The sequence below is a fragment of the Nannobrachium achirus genome (assembly GCF_963921795.1).
Source record: "Nannobrachium achirus genome assembly, chromosome: 4".
In the NCBI taxonomy this organism is placed as follows: domain Eukaryota; kingdom Metazoa; phylum Chordata; class Actinopteri; order Myctophiformes; family Myctophidae; genus Nannobrachium; species Nannobrachium achirus.
Genome location: NC_137813.1, coordinates 55,753,351 through 55,764,992, shown reverse-complemented (window position 1 = coordinate 55,764,992; position 11,642 = coordinate 55,753,351). Strand labels below are relative to the sequence as shown.

At 43.5% G+C, this 11,642-nt stretch overlaps 1 protein-coding gene across 1 annotated transcript in view; it reads left to right on the top strand.

Moving 5' to 3' along the window:
* LOC308283013 (junction plakoglobin-like) overlaps nt 1–10,282 on the top strand; it is a gene marked incomplete at its 5' end in the record, with an annotated part of 11,290 nt that extends 1,008 nt beyond the window's left edge. The window contains 5 exons of the mRNA XM_080723399.1: nt 2,814–2,964; nt 5,696–5,817; nt 7,390–7,432; nt 9,237–9,358; nt 10,066–10,282. Of these exons, the coding sequence (XP_080579525.1) occupies nt 2,814–2,964; nt 5,696–5,817; nt 7,390–7,432; nt 9,237–9,355 (435 nt within the window). The 3' untranslated portion in view covers nt 9,356–9,358; nt 10,066–10,282. The remainder of the gene's footprint in view (nt 1–2,813; nt 2,965–5,695; nt 5,818–7,389; nt 7,433–9,236; nt 9,359–10,065) is intronic.
* Between the last annotated feature and the right edge of the window lie 1,360 nt (nt 10,283–11,642).

Here is an 11,642-nt window from a genome sequence, read left to right as displayed (position 1 = left end):
GCACGGGCATTCGTGGAATGAGCACCACAGCCAAACGTGTGGGTAGCACAGACCCAAATATTGCCAAAATCCGGTCCATTATGTCACCCCTTTAATTATCCCAAATGGTATTGTGTTTGATATCATTGTTATTGGTGATTTGTCACCTTTACAACGAGGTACAGCTTGTAAGGATCTGGCATTCGTGGAATGAGCAACACAGCAAAACGTGTGGGTAGCGCCCCTCCAAAAAAATTCAAATGGCCTGGCAGGCCTGCAATACTGTTCTTTTAGTGTTCACCTTTGTTGCTTGGAGCATTGAATGATTGCACTCTCCCACAGTAATAAGGTAAAGAAAGAACAAACACATATTGGCCATTTTTACACTTTGTTCATTTTAAGCTCAGTGTCAGGGAAGCCAAAACGAGAGTAAAATGCCAGCAGAACAGTATTGCAAGCCATTTTGGCAAAATTTTGGTTGGCACTACCCATACGTTTGGCTGTGTAGCTCATGCTTCGAATGCCCCATGCTTATGAGCTGTACATCTTTGTAAAAGTGACGAATCAACGATAAAAATGATATAAAACACACAATACAAATTGGTATTATTAAAGGGGAGATATAATGGACCGAAGTCAAGTTTTCCTTTCTTTTTGTGCTGAGTTTATATACGGCAAAGTGGCCACAGCCCTGTAGCTCAGTGGGTAGAGAAGCTGTCTGGTATAGGTCACCGCCGCCGGTTTGTTTCCGCCTCCGGCACCGGTCGAAGTGTCCCTGAGCAAAGACATTTAGACGTCACCTAACTAACTGCTCCCCCTGCGTGCTCAATATAAGCGTCTGAGTAGCTATCAGCCGGGTGATTGATAAGGTATCACCCACCCACTCGTCCCGTCATCTTATTTTTTGTACACAGGGCAGGGCTACCCTCCTTCACTGGAATCATCTCACTTAAATCATCTCTCTATTTCACATAATTGCCTCATCCATCCATCTTTCTCCCTCTCTCTCTCATCTGCCAGATAAAACACTAGTTTCTTTCCCAGCAGCTTCTATTCCATTCCACTGCTGTCAGAGAAATATCCATTATGGTGAATTTAGTAGAAATCCTACTGCAGCATTATGAGTCCTCTGCATCTCTGCAGGAAGATAATGTCACTCGCACGCACGCACGCACGCACGCACGCACGTGCACAGGCACTTTCTCGTAAAGGCTCCACAATTCGGTCTGAGATAATAATCCAATTCGGGTTCCGTTTAATTTTCACCATGTCACGGCGACATCCATCCCAGTTATTAGTCGTGGTGATTTGAGGAAGGAAATTATGTCATTTTGTTTTTGTTTCGTGCATTTTGTGTGAACGTGCATTTGTTGTGAGCTTTCTGGCATCACGTCTAAATGAAGCGAGGGCTTTTAATGAACTGATCTCTCTTTCACTCCCTGAAATTACCCAGAAGAGAAGATATTTATGTAAAATAAATAATATCCAGTCCTGTGCCCGGGGGCGTGTGCACAGTATATGAGGGATTGAATGTAGGAGTCTCGGAAGTATGTTGGAGAACCCAGACTAGGGCATTCACCAAATATTCGAATATCAAAGTCACTATTGGTCGTTGTTCACCGAAATCGAATATTTGCTTATTTTTTAATTTTTTTTTGTCTTTGAAAATACTGTATATATGTTTCTTCATGGTTTATAAAGCTTGGCTAGATAGGAAGTCATAAGAACCCTGACAAGCACTTGGGATTGTAGGTATTACATTTAATGTGACTTGGTTCCACAGATAAATATTGTGAAAATAGCAGATCTACATGCTCACAACGCCTCGCAACGCGAGGGCGTTGTGAGCATGTAGATCAGCTATTTTCACAATGTTCGCCTCTTGCTTACTTAATATTTGACAGTTTGGCCATTCCTGTCGAATATTCGACTATTCGAATACTTTGAGGTCGAATAATTTGAATACTAAAAATCGCTATTCGTGATTGCCCTAGCCCAGACCGGTGCCCCTTTGGGCAGAATAGTCACCATTGATGTCCAGTTGTGCAATACTCGTTGTATCCCTCCCCTTTCATGCCCATACATTATATGGAGATCTCTTATCTTTATCTGTCTGGCTCTCTTTTGTGCCCATATGGTGTTCTGTGTCCAGGCCAATCTATGAAATCTCCAAATTTGGGCACTGTAGTGATGTCAGTCAGTGATGTGAGTCATCTCCAAATTTGGTCACTTGTTTCATCATGTCAGACAGACACTATTTGGGCATTGTTTCAGCATCAGGCTGTTACCATGGTGACGACACTGTTTAGTGTCTGTGATGTCAGCATGCAGACAGACGACAGACGGCGGACAGACAGGTATTCCATAAATTAATAGTTAGATAATAAAATAAAAATAGGTATAGATATACAGAAATAGTAGATGTACAAGCTTTTAGATTTGCTATTCTACCACTTTTTGTAGTCACATACTGGATTCTGATTGGCTTAAAACAGTGGTAAATCAGTCAACAACCCACTCCCTCTCATGGTAAATGGCTTACTTTTTGAATTGCCAAGGTATACTGTAAATGGATACAGTGGTTAAAACAATTGTGACGCTGTACTAACTATTTTAGCTGGGGACCCCCTTTGACTCCCCCCCAGGAACCCCTGGGGGTCTTTGCGAACCACTGTCTTACGGTGATTCTCAGGACTCTCGCTCTCTAATCAGATGTACAACTGACCATTCATTTTACACTGTGTGTGCGTGTGTGTGTGTGTGTGTGTGTGTGTGTGTGTGTGTGTGTGTGCGTGTGTGCGTGCGTGCGTGCGTGCGTGCGTGCGTGCGTGCAGCTGTTGTACTCGTACGTGGAGAACGTGAAGCGCGTGTCTGCAGGCGTCCTGTGTGAGCTGGCTCTGGACAAGCAGTCTGCTGAGGTCATCGATGCCGAGGGAGCCTCCGCCCCCCTGATGGAGCTGCTGCACTCCAACAACGAGGGCATCGGTACGCAGGCACACAGACACACACACACGGAGACCCCTGTTACTGAACAAACACAATATATCATTAAGTAGGCCTACTACCAGAATATAGAGCTATTAACACTTATTTTAACCAAAGAAAATCACTTACCCTACCTTTCAAGTTTAAATGTAAAATAGATTTTTGAAAAGGGAAAAAAACGAATTCTTCCAACGGGCAGCGCTTCTTCTACCATAGAGCATCGCAGTGGGCGTGCATGGTTTACTGGTTCCACAAAAAAATAACCTGTTAATTTCCTCATAAACTTATAATAATTATGTTAAGCTTAGAGGATGACAGTGAATCATGACCATAAAACCTTCGTTTCTATGAAAAGAAGATTTTGAAAATCGCAAAACAAAGGGTATTTAGTAAATGTAGTATATCAAATAATGTAATGTTACATTTGTTTTTATATAGGATCAAAGGTTTTATGGTCGTGATTCACTGTAATCCCGGATGGCTTGGTTCTAGGCATAACCTAATTGTTATAAATATTTTTGTAAGAGTCTACGGGGAAAATGAATGGGGAATTTTAGTGGAGCCTGGAAACCACTTCCGCTGCCATGCTCTGTAGTCCCACACAGACCACACAACTGTTCATAACTGTGGAGAGTTTCAAAGCTGCATGGATGAAAGAGGACGTGTGGCGCCCCCTACAGGCAGTCGGCAGCAGAAAGACACCTGCCCTACATGCTTAACCAATGTCCCATCCATGACACCATGACCATAATCACCACATGACTACTCGACGGCATTTGACTAAATCAATCTCACAATTATCCTCCAGCAGCAGCTTATTGAATTAGGCATCAGGCCAGAACTCACAGAGCAGAGCAGAGCAGACACACAACAGAGAGTCTGTGTGTGTGTGTGTGTGTGTGTGTGTGTGTGTGTGTGTGTGTGTGTGTGTGTGTGTGTGTGTGTGTGTGTGCGTGCGTGCGTGCGTGCGTGCGTGCGTGCGTGCGTGCGTGCGTGCGTGCGTGCGTGTGTGTGGAGGCACGCGCAGACATAGACATCAAAGGGGCCTTGTAAAAAGTGCCCTCTCCAGACCATGAATGCAGTTTTTACTATAGGGTGAAAGGATTGCAAATGCCCCTCTTTCCATGCCATACCTGAAGGCAGCGTTCAAGAGAATTGCCTTGTCCAAACTCTCTTGAACTTGAATGCAGCATAATTATGTTGAAAGCATTGCCCTCTATGTGTACAAATCCATGCCGTACACCAATATCCTGTATTGACTTGATTATTAGGGGTGGATATTGGCAAGAATCTGGCGATGCAATACGTATCACGATACTTGGGTCACGATGCAGTGGCGTAAATATGGAGGTGCAGCTGGTACAGCCGCACCAGGGCCCACACACACAGGGGCCCATGAAGGAAGAGGAGAAAAAAAAAAGAAAAAAAAATCTGTCTGCGCGACCACACTTGGTAATACGGTAATGACGTTCGGCGGTGGAATGCATCTGCGCGGCCGCAACAAGTATTACGGTAATGGGTTTAGGTGCTGAGTAGCTGCCTAGGCTAGGCCCTAGCTGGTGGAGTGCCGAGTGAATGATAATTTGTCCAATCATCCTTTGAGACCTGTCAGCTGTGTGTCAATCAGTCAGGATGGGTCATGTCTATTTAATGTGCAGCACTGAAAGGCTTGCATTGTAGACCTAGTGTTCTATTTATTTGGTCATGTCAGAGCCCTGGTCATGTTTATAGGCCTATTTAAAAAAAAGGTGCGCACCAAGCAACATATCCAGGTCCTCCCCTGAAGCCCCAAAGACACCCGAAAATGACTTAATAAAGGTAACCCGTTTTAGTTGACTTTATACCCAAAAATACCCATTTTGGCCGACCTTATAACCGGAAATACACAATTTTTCGCGGCGCCGCTGTGCGGCGCCAAATGTCTCCTAGCTTTGTGCTCCCCCTAGTGGGGACAGAGTTAGGCGCCAGTGCTTACTGCAATGATATTGTTTATGTCCTTTGTACATTCTTGTACTTCTGCTTATGTGGACATAAATAAACATTTCAAATGTCACTTGCGCTTGTGTATATAGGGGTGGGTGGGTTGGGTTGGGGGGCCCACAACAAATATCTGCACCAGGGCCTATCACAATGTTGTTACGCCACTGTCACGATGCAACAGTATCACGATATATTGCGAATCTTTGCGATACACTACTATTGTGATACTATCGCGATAAATCAGCTTTAAAAGCTGCTCTAATGTTGTTGTTTTCGTCGTTCGCAGCCATTTTCTCGAGAGACCTCACTCACTGAACCGTGGGAAGGGGAAGTAGCTACTATAGTAAAGCGAAATCTAGAGGCAGCGGAGTGTCAGGACCGGACTTCTACCATTGGTTCCTATACATGGGAACATATTTTATTTCCCTCAAAGTATCGCGATACTACGGCCTGAAGTATCGATACAGTATTGGCAAATAAACTATCGCGATGTATTGCCATATCGATTATATTGCCCACCCCTATTGATTATGCTTAGTTTAGTGCGCTGCGACGCGTTGTGAGCTTGGGGGTCTGCTATTTTCGATATTTCTAACAAAAGGCCTTTTAGAAATTTCAGCCCCTGTCTCTCTAACATTCTCTGCACGTCCCTGTGTGTGTGTGTGTGTGTGTGTGTGCGTGCGTGCGTGCGTGCGTGCGTGCGTGCGTGCGTGCGTGCGCGCGTGCGTGTGTGTGTGTGTGGTGTCTTCAGCTACGTACGCTGCAGCCGTGCTGTTCCGCATCTCAGAAGACAAGAGCTCCGACTACAGGAAGAGAGTGTCGGTGGAGCTCACACACTCTCTGTTCAAACACGACCCCTCCGCCTGGGAAATGGTAGGAACTCTGACCCCCCTGACACACCCTCAGTGGTGGGAAAAAGTACTCACGTTTTTATTTTTTAGGAGTAGTTCACAAAGTCATAAGAACCCTGACAAGCACTTGGAACTGTAGGTATTACATTTAATGTGACTCGGTTCCACAGATAAATATTGTGAAAATAGCAGATCTACATGCTCACAACGCCTCGCGTTGCGAGGCGTTGTGAGCATGTTGATCAGCTATTTTCACAATGTTCGCCTCTTGCTTACTTAATATTTGACAGTTTGGCCAGTCCTGTCGAATATTCGACTATTCGAATACTTTGAGGTCGAATAATTTGAATACTAAAAATCGCTATTCGTGAATGCCCTAGCCCAGACCGATGCCCGTTGGGCAGAATAGTCACCATTGACGTCCAGTTGTGCAATGACTTTTTTTTCCTATTGATTACTCTTGCCATGGAGACTTGAGATCAATAATATATTTTTGTATTTGTCGCATTCCTTAGACAAAATAATTGATTATAGTAAGTTTACCCCAATTGATTCCGGATGAGGACCCAAATGCATTTGTGGGTTTTGAATATTTTTTAACCGATTCTATAAATGTCAAAATCCTTCTTCTAAATCATTGGTTCTCAAACTTTTTCATGTCAAAATTACATGCACATCTCAAAATATGTTGTTCCAGGGACCCCCCAGAAGCAAATATTTGAGTTATAAAGTTGAGTTCGCTTTTAAAGAGATACATTCAACGATTTGCAGATAGCAGATCTACAAGCTCTTACTGTAGATCTGCTATTTTTTAATAGTTAAAGCATAAAATAATGGTTAAAGTGGTTCCAGGTCTTAATGGGATATGATGCATTCTAAGGTTACCATATGGCAGGGGTCTTCAACAGGGGGTCCGGGGCCCCTAGGGAGTCCTCAGAGTTACTACAGGGGGTCCTCCAAATCTTCCAATCCTTTTTAAATTAACAACTTGAACCCTAGTGTCCATATTCTGAGAACTGTAGTGCTGCGAGGCATTGTGAGAGGGAGGAAAAGAGCAGACTAAGTACATTGTGAAAGGTCAAGTTTATTATGTAATGACGGCTCAAGTGGTTAAATATCTGAAAACACAAATTGACATGAATCCAAAATATGCTGATGATTGTGTGGTCAAACGATGAAACTATATGGAATCTATGAAGAGGTTGTGGGGGTCCCTGCTTCATCTCTCTCTCAACTAAGGGGTCCTTGGCCTGAAAACGTTGAAGACCCCTGGCCTATGGGAAACCCCCCCCCAAAAAAAACAACGCAGTGACCCAGGGTATAGTGGGAGTTATGTCAAGACTTCACTATATTGTGCAGGACGGGTCTGCTTCATGTCGGCTTCCATTGGAAAGAACTTGTAGCTGCGCTGTGCGTGCGTGCAGATACAGTGTCTTATCTGAGGTATGAGGTGTGACCCTCGCTTGACTGCTCTCTCTTCCTCTCCCTCTCCCCCTCTCTCTCTCTCTCTCTCTCTCTCTCTCTCTCTCTCTCTCTCTCTCTCTCTCTCTCTCTCTCTCTCTCTCTCTCTCTCTCTCTCTCTCTCTCTCTGCAGGCCCATAATGCAGTACCTCTGGAGCCTAGCTACCTGTCTGACGGTGAGTAGAACATAATTGAAACAATCATTGAAATAAATAAATAAAAAGACAGACACACACACACACGTGTAGACCTGCTGCGACACCATTATGTGTGCATGTGCTTGTGCCTGCGTGTGTGTGTGTGTGTGTGTGTATGTGCAGAGAGGAGAGAGTGTGTGTCTCTTGGGAGGTGAGGTCTTTGAAAGAGAGTGTTGCATTTTTTCACTTCTACTTCCAAACATACTGCAGTGGCCACACGCACGCACGCACGCACGCACGCACGCACTCACTCACGCACTCACTCACGCGCGTACACACACACACACACACACACACACACACACACACACACACACACACACACACACACACACACACACACACACACACACACACACACAGAGCTGTCAGTCATCATAATAGAGGTCAGTTTAAGGTCCTCTGGTTTCTCTACTTGTCGGAAATATATTAACTATAGAACTATTCATCTATTCACTGACTGTCTGTCTACATACACTGTCTGTCTGCCTGCCTGTCGACAGATGCTTTAGAATAAGTTGGACGAATAGGATGAATTATATTGGAGTACCGAAGTCCTGACGTCACTCTCTCAACCCCTGGGTCGCGGAAGTCATTTCTACATGGAGAATAACTTTGGGTCGTCTTAGAATCGTCTCATATAAGCATTGTGGTCCACAAATTAACAAGCTGTTGTTAAAATGTGTTTAAATCAACGGAGAAGTGGAAGAACATTATTTTGACAGATGCTCCACATCACCAGATGGCTGCTATATATCCTACACCGCAATTTATCCATGTGTAACTCTCTCTCTGAGATTAACACTGAGGATTGTGCCGTGTAACAGATAAAGGAGGCCATGATCCACTCCTACTCATTTCCTGTATGAAAATTGGAGCAGATCCTGTTGGGAGCAACTTCAATCAGGACTGCAGACGCACTCTGCAGTGTTGCCAAGTCTGCTTATTATAAGCGACTTAGTTTGTTTGGGGTTTGTTTGGGGGACTTGTTTCTTAAGTGTAGTTTGGCTTATTTGGGCTTGCTTCCTAAGTTGTTTAAACCAGTGGTTCTCAAACTTTTCCGTGTGTGGGCGGGTGCGTGCGTGTGTATGTGCGTGCATGTAAGTGTGCTCATGTGGCCTACCCACACACACACACACACACACACACACACACACACATGCAGAGAATGTGCGTCTGTCAGTCTGTCTGTCTGTCAGTCTGTCACACGTCACTTTTGCCCTACTCATATCTACGCCACCCCCTCATTTCTCACATGGCCCTCTTCTAGCGCCACCATGAGGCCGATTCTTGCAAAACTCATTGTTGGACACAGCTCCTACAGATTTTGCCCTACAATCACGCAAAGCGGTACACAGTATCTCTACAGTCATGTCATCAAAATGCATCTGTCCCATGTAGCACCACCATCTGGCCGATTTAAAAAAAACACATTTTTGGACACTGCTCTTACAGATGTTGCCCTAAAATCACGCAAAGCGGTACACAGTATCTCTTAAGTCATGTCATCAACATGGATCTGTCCCATTTCCCATATTCCCTCCTGATTGGCTACCATTGCCTTCTAAAGTTTGTGTATGCAACGTGACGGTCGCTTATCTCTCTTACTGGTATAGATTGATGTGAAGTGAGAGCAAATAGGCCTAATGAACTGTGTGTGTGTGTGTGTGTGTGTGTGTGTGTGTGTGTGTGTGTGTGTGTGTGTGTGTGTGTGTGTGTGTGTGTGTGTGTGTGTGTGTGTGTGTGTGTGTGTGTGTGTGTGTGTGTATGTGTGTCTGGTCAGAGTTAGATGGAGGTTACCCTCAGTACGGATATGCTGAGCTCGTCGACCCCGAGCTACATGAACCCTACATCCCTGACATGACCTATGACCCCAGGCAGGCCTACCCAGAGCCACTCTAACAGGTACAACCCACGCACGCACGCACGCACGCACGCACACACACACACACACACACACACACACACACACACACACACACACACACACACATACACAAATTCCGGTCGTAGCTGTTGATTGTTCAGGTATCTCTTCATTTCTTGAGCGTCCAACTCGATTCAATTCAATTAAACTAAATTAAACTACATTTTATTCAATTCAATTCAATTCAATTCAATTCAATTCAATTCAGTTTAGTTCAATTCAAAGGGCTTTATTGGAATGAGAAAACATGCCGATGCAAAAGTGGAACAATACAGTCAAAACAAAATAATGTATATTGAAGGGAATCGAAAAAGTAATAATGCGTACTAATAATGTGTTCCAGGTATTTTAAACAACTGCAATTACATGTATTACATGTATCAGTGATCCCCGAGAAACAAATATTCTAGTTACAAATGTTAGCTTTTAAAAAAATTGATTTGTTAAAATGTTCAAAATCTACAAGCTCATAGTGCGGCACTCTGTGCCGCGCCATGAGCTTGTATATCTGCTATTTTAGAATAGCCAAAGTATCAGAAATAATGGCTAAAGTGATTATGTGACACAAATGCTTTCCTGGTCTTAATACGGTAGGATAAGGTAATTGCTCTGTCTGTACAGTGTTTTTCTTTTACAAATTACAATCTTTTTCTAAAGTGGATTCCTCCACTCTGTGTCCTCACAGGGTCCTACAGAATGTGCAATAGAGACAACTGTACGAAGAGGAGGTGAACGACACGATGCAAGAGGAGGAAGGCGATGAGCAAGATGAAGACGAAAGGTTTCAATCACAGAGAGAAGTCTCAGCCCGTCCCTGCGGGGCATGGGAACCAACAGCTCGTCCCTGCGGGCTATGGGAAGCAAACCCCATTTGGCAATCAATAACTTTCTATATATATACTGTATATATAAAAAAACACAGATCCCTTATTGAAAAAAGAAGAAGAAGTTAAGGTTACAGGTTATTGTTGCTGTAAATGAAAACTGTCCCTTTTCTATGATGTTTTACTGTGTGTGTGTGTGTGTGCGTGGGCGTGTGTGTGTGTGTGTGTGTGTGCGTGCGTGCGTGCGTGCGTCTGGTGGGGGGACAGTGGGCAGCAGGTGGTTACGATACACCTTTAGGCTATTGTTTCAATTGAAACAATTAAAACAGACAAAGTTGTCTAACAATGCTTATTCATCTTTAGGATTGTTTTGTTGAGAATGTATTGAGAAAACCTCAATCTACTCCACACACAGGCCAACAAACAGGCATTATTAGCCTGGCTTGGAACCTGGTGAAACAAAATGAACATTAAGGCCGAGTGTCATGCTAAATAGGCACAGGTCTGAAACATGAAACCCATTAAACAACATTTGAACTGTCTGCTAGGTCGTCAGGACAGCACATGAAACAATATCAACTAATACGATTGGGCTGTTTAATAAGCTTTTATGAAATTCTAAAATTGATTCAGTTCATCCGTTTTTTCTCTGCCAAGGGGGAAATACATTATCATTATGATTAGATTTGTCACAACTATCGTATCAATATTGTATTATTGATTTAATTTTAGATTTTAGAATGATGGTACATTGTTATGTCGGACAAGACATTATTATTATATTTTCTTTAAGTAGTTTTTGACGGATCTTTCATTTTTAAACACATCTCTTTAAAATGTGAACTTAATCTTACAAATATCAAATTAATAGATGTAATCTGCAACAAAATAGTTTTTGCAGTTTTTTTTTATCTACAAGAAGAAAACAAATATATATTCAATTGGGCAAGGCTCCTTTGTCCATTTGAGAACTTCCAAGAGGTGTTGGTGTATCGTAGCTGTTAGCTACACCATCTCTCAACATGTCTCCCCTGTGTATTTGGAACAGTGCAACATGTCCCGGAGTTGTCCACGTGTGTTCGTTGCATGGCGGTATACCGTACGTGTGTTCATATTCTCCATTCATCAGTCACACTCTGATAAAGACAGCCGGCCTTCAGAACTCAATGGAAGCTCTTTTGTAAACTAAAAAAAAGGAAAAAGGAACAAGCCCAACCTGATGGACTTATTGCGATGCTCTGAGAAGGTTGAGGTAAAGGGAGGACTGTTATCAGTTTACAGTGGTTCTCAACCTTTTCAGGCTGTGATCCTCCAGAATAATCTTAATTTGTAGTGAACTGGGGACGCCCCCACCCTGATAAGCACAAGGAATGTAGGAGTTTAGGCATTCGATGACTCGGTTCCACAAAATAGTCGATCTACAAGCTCACAGTGCCTC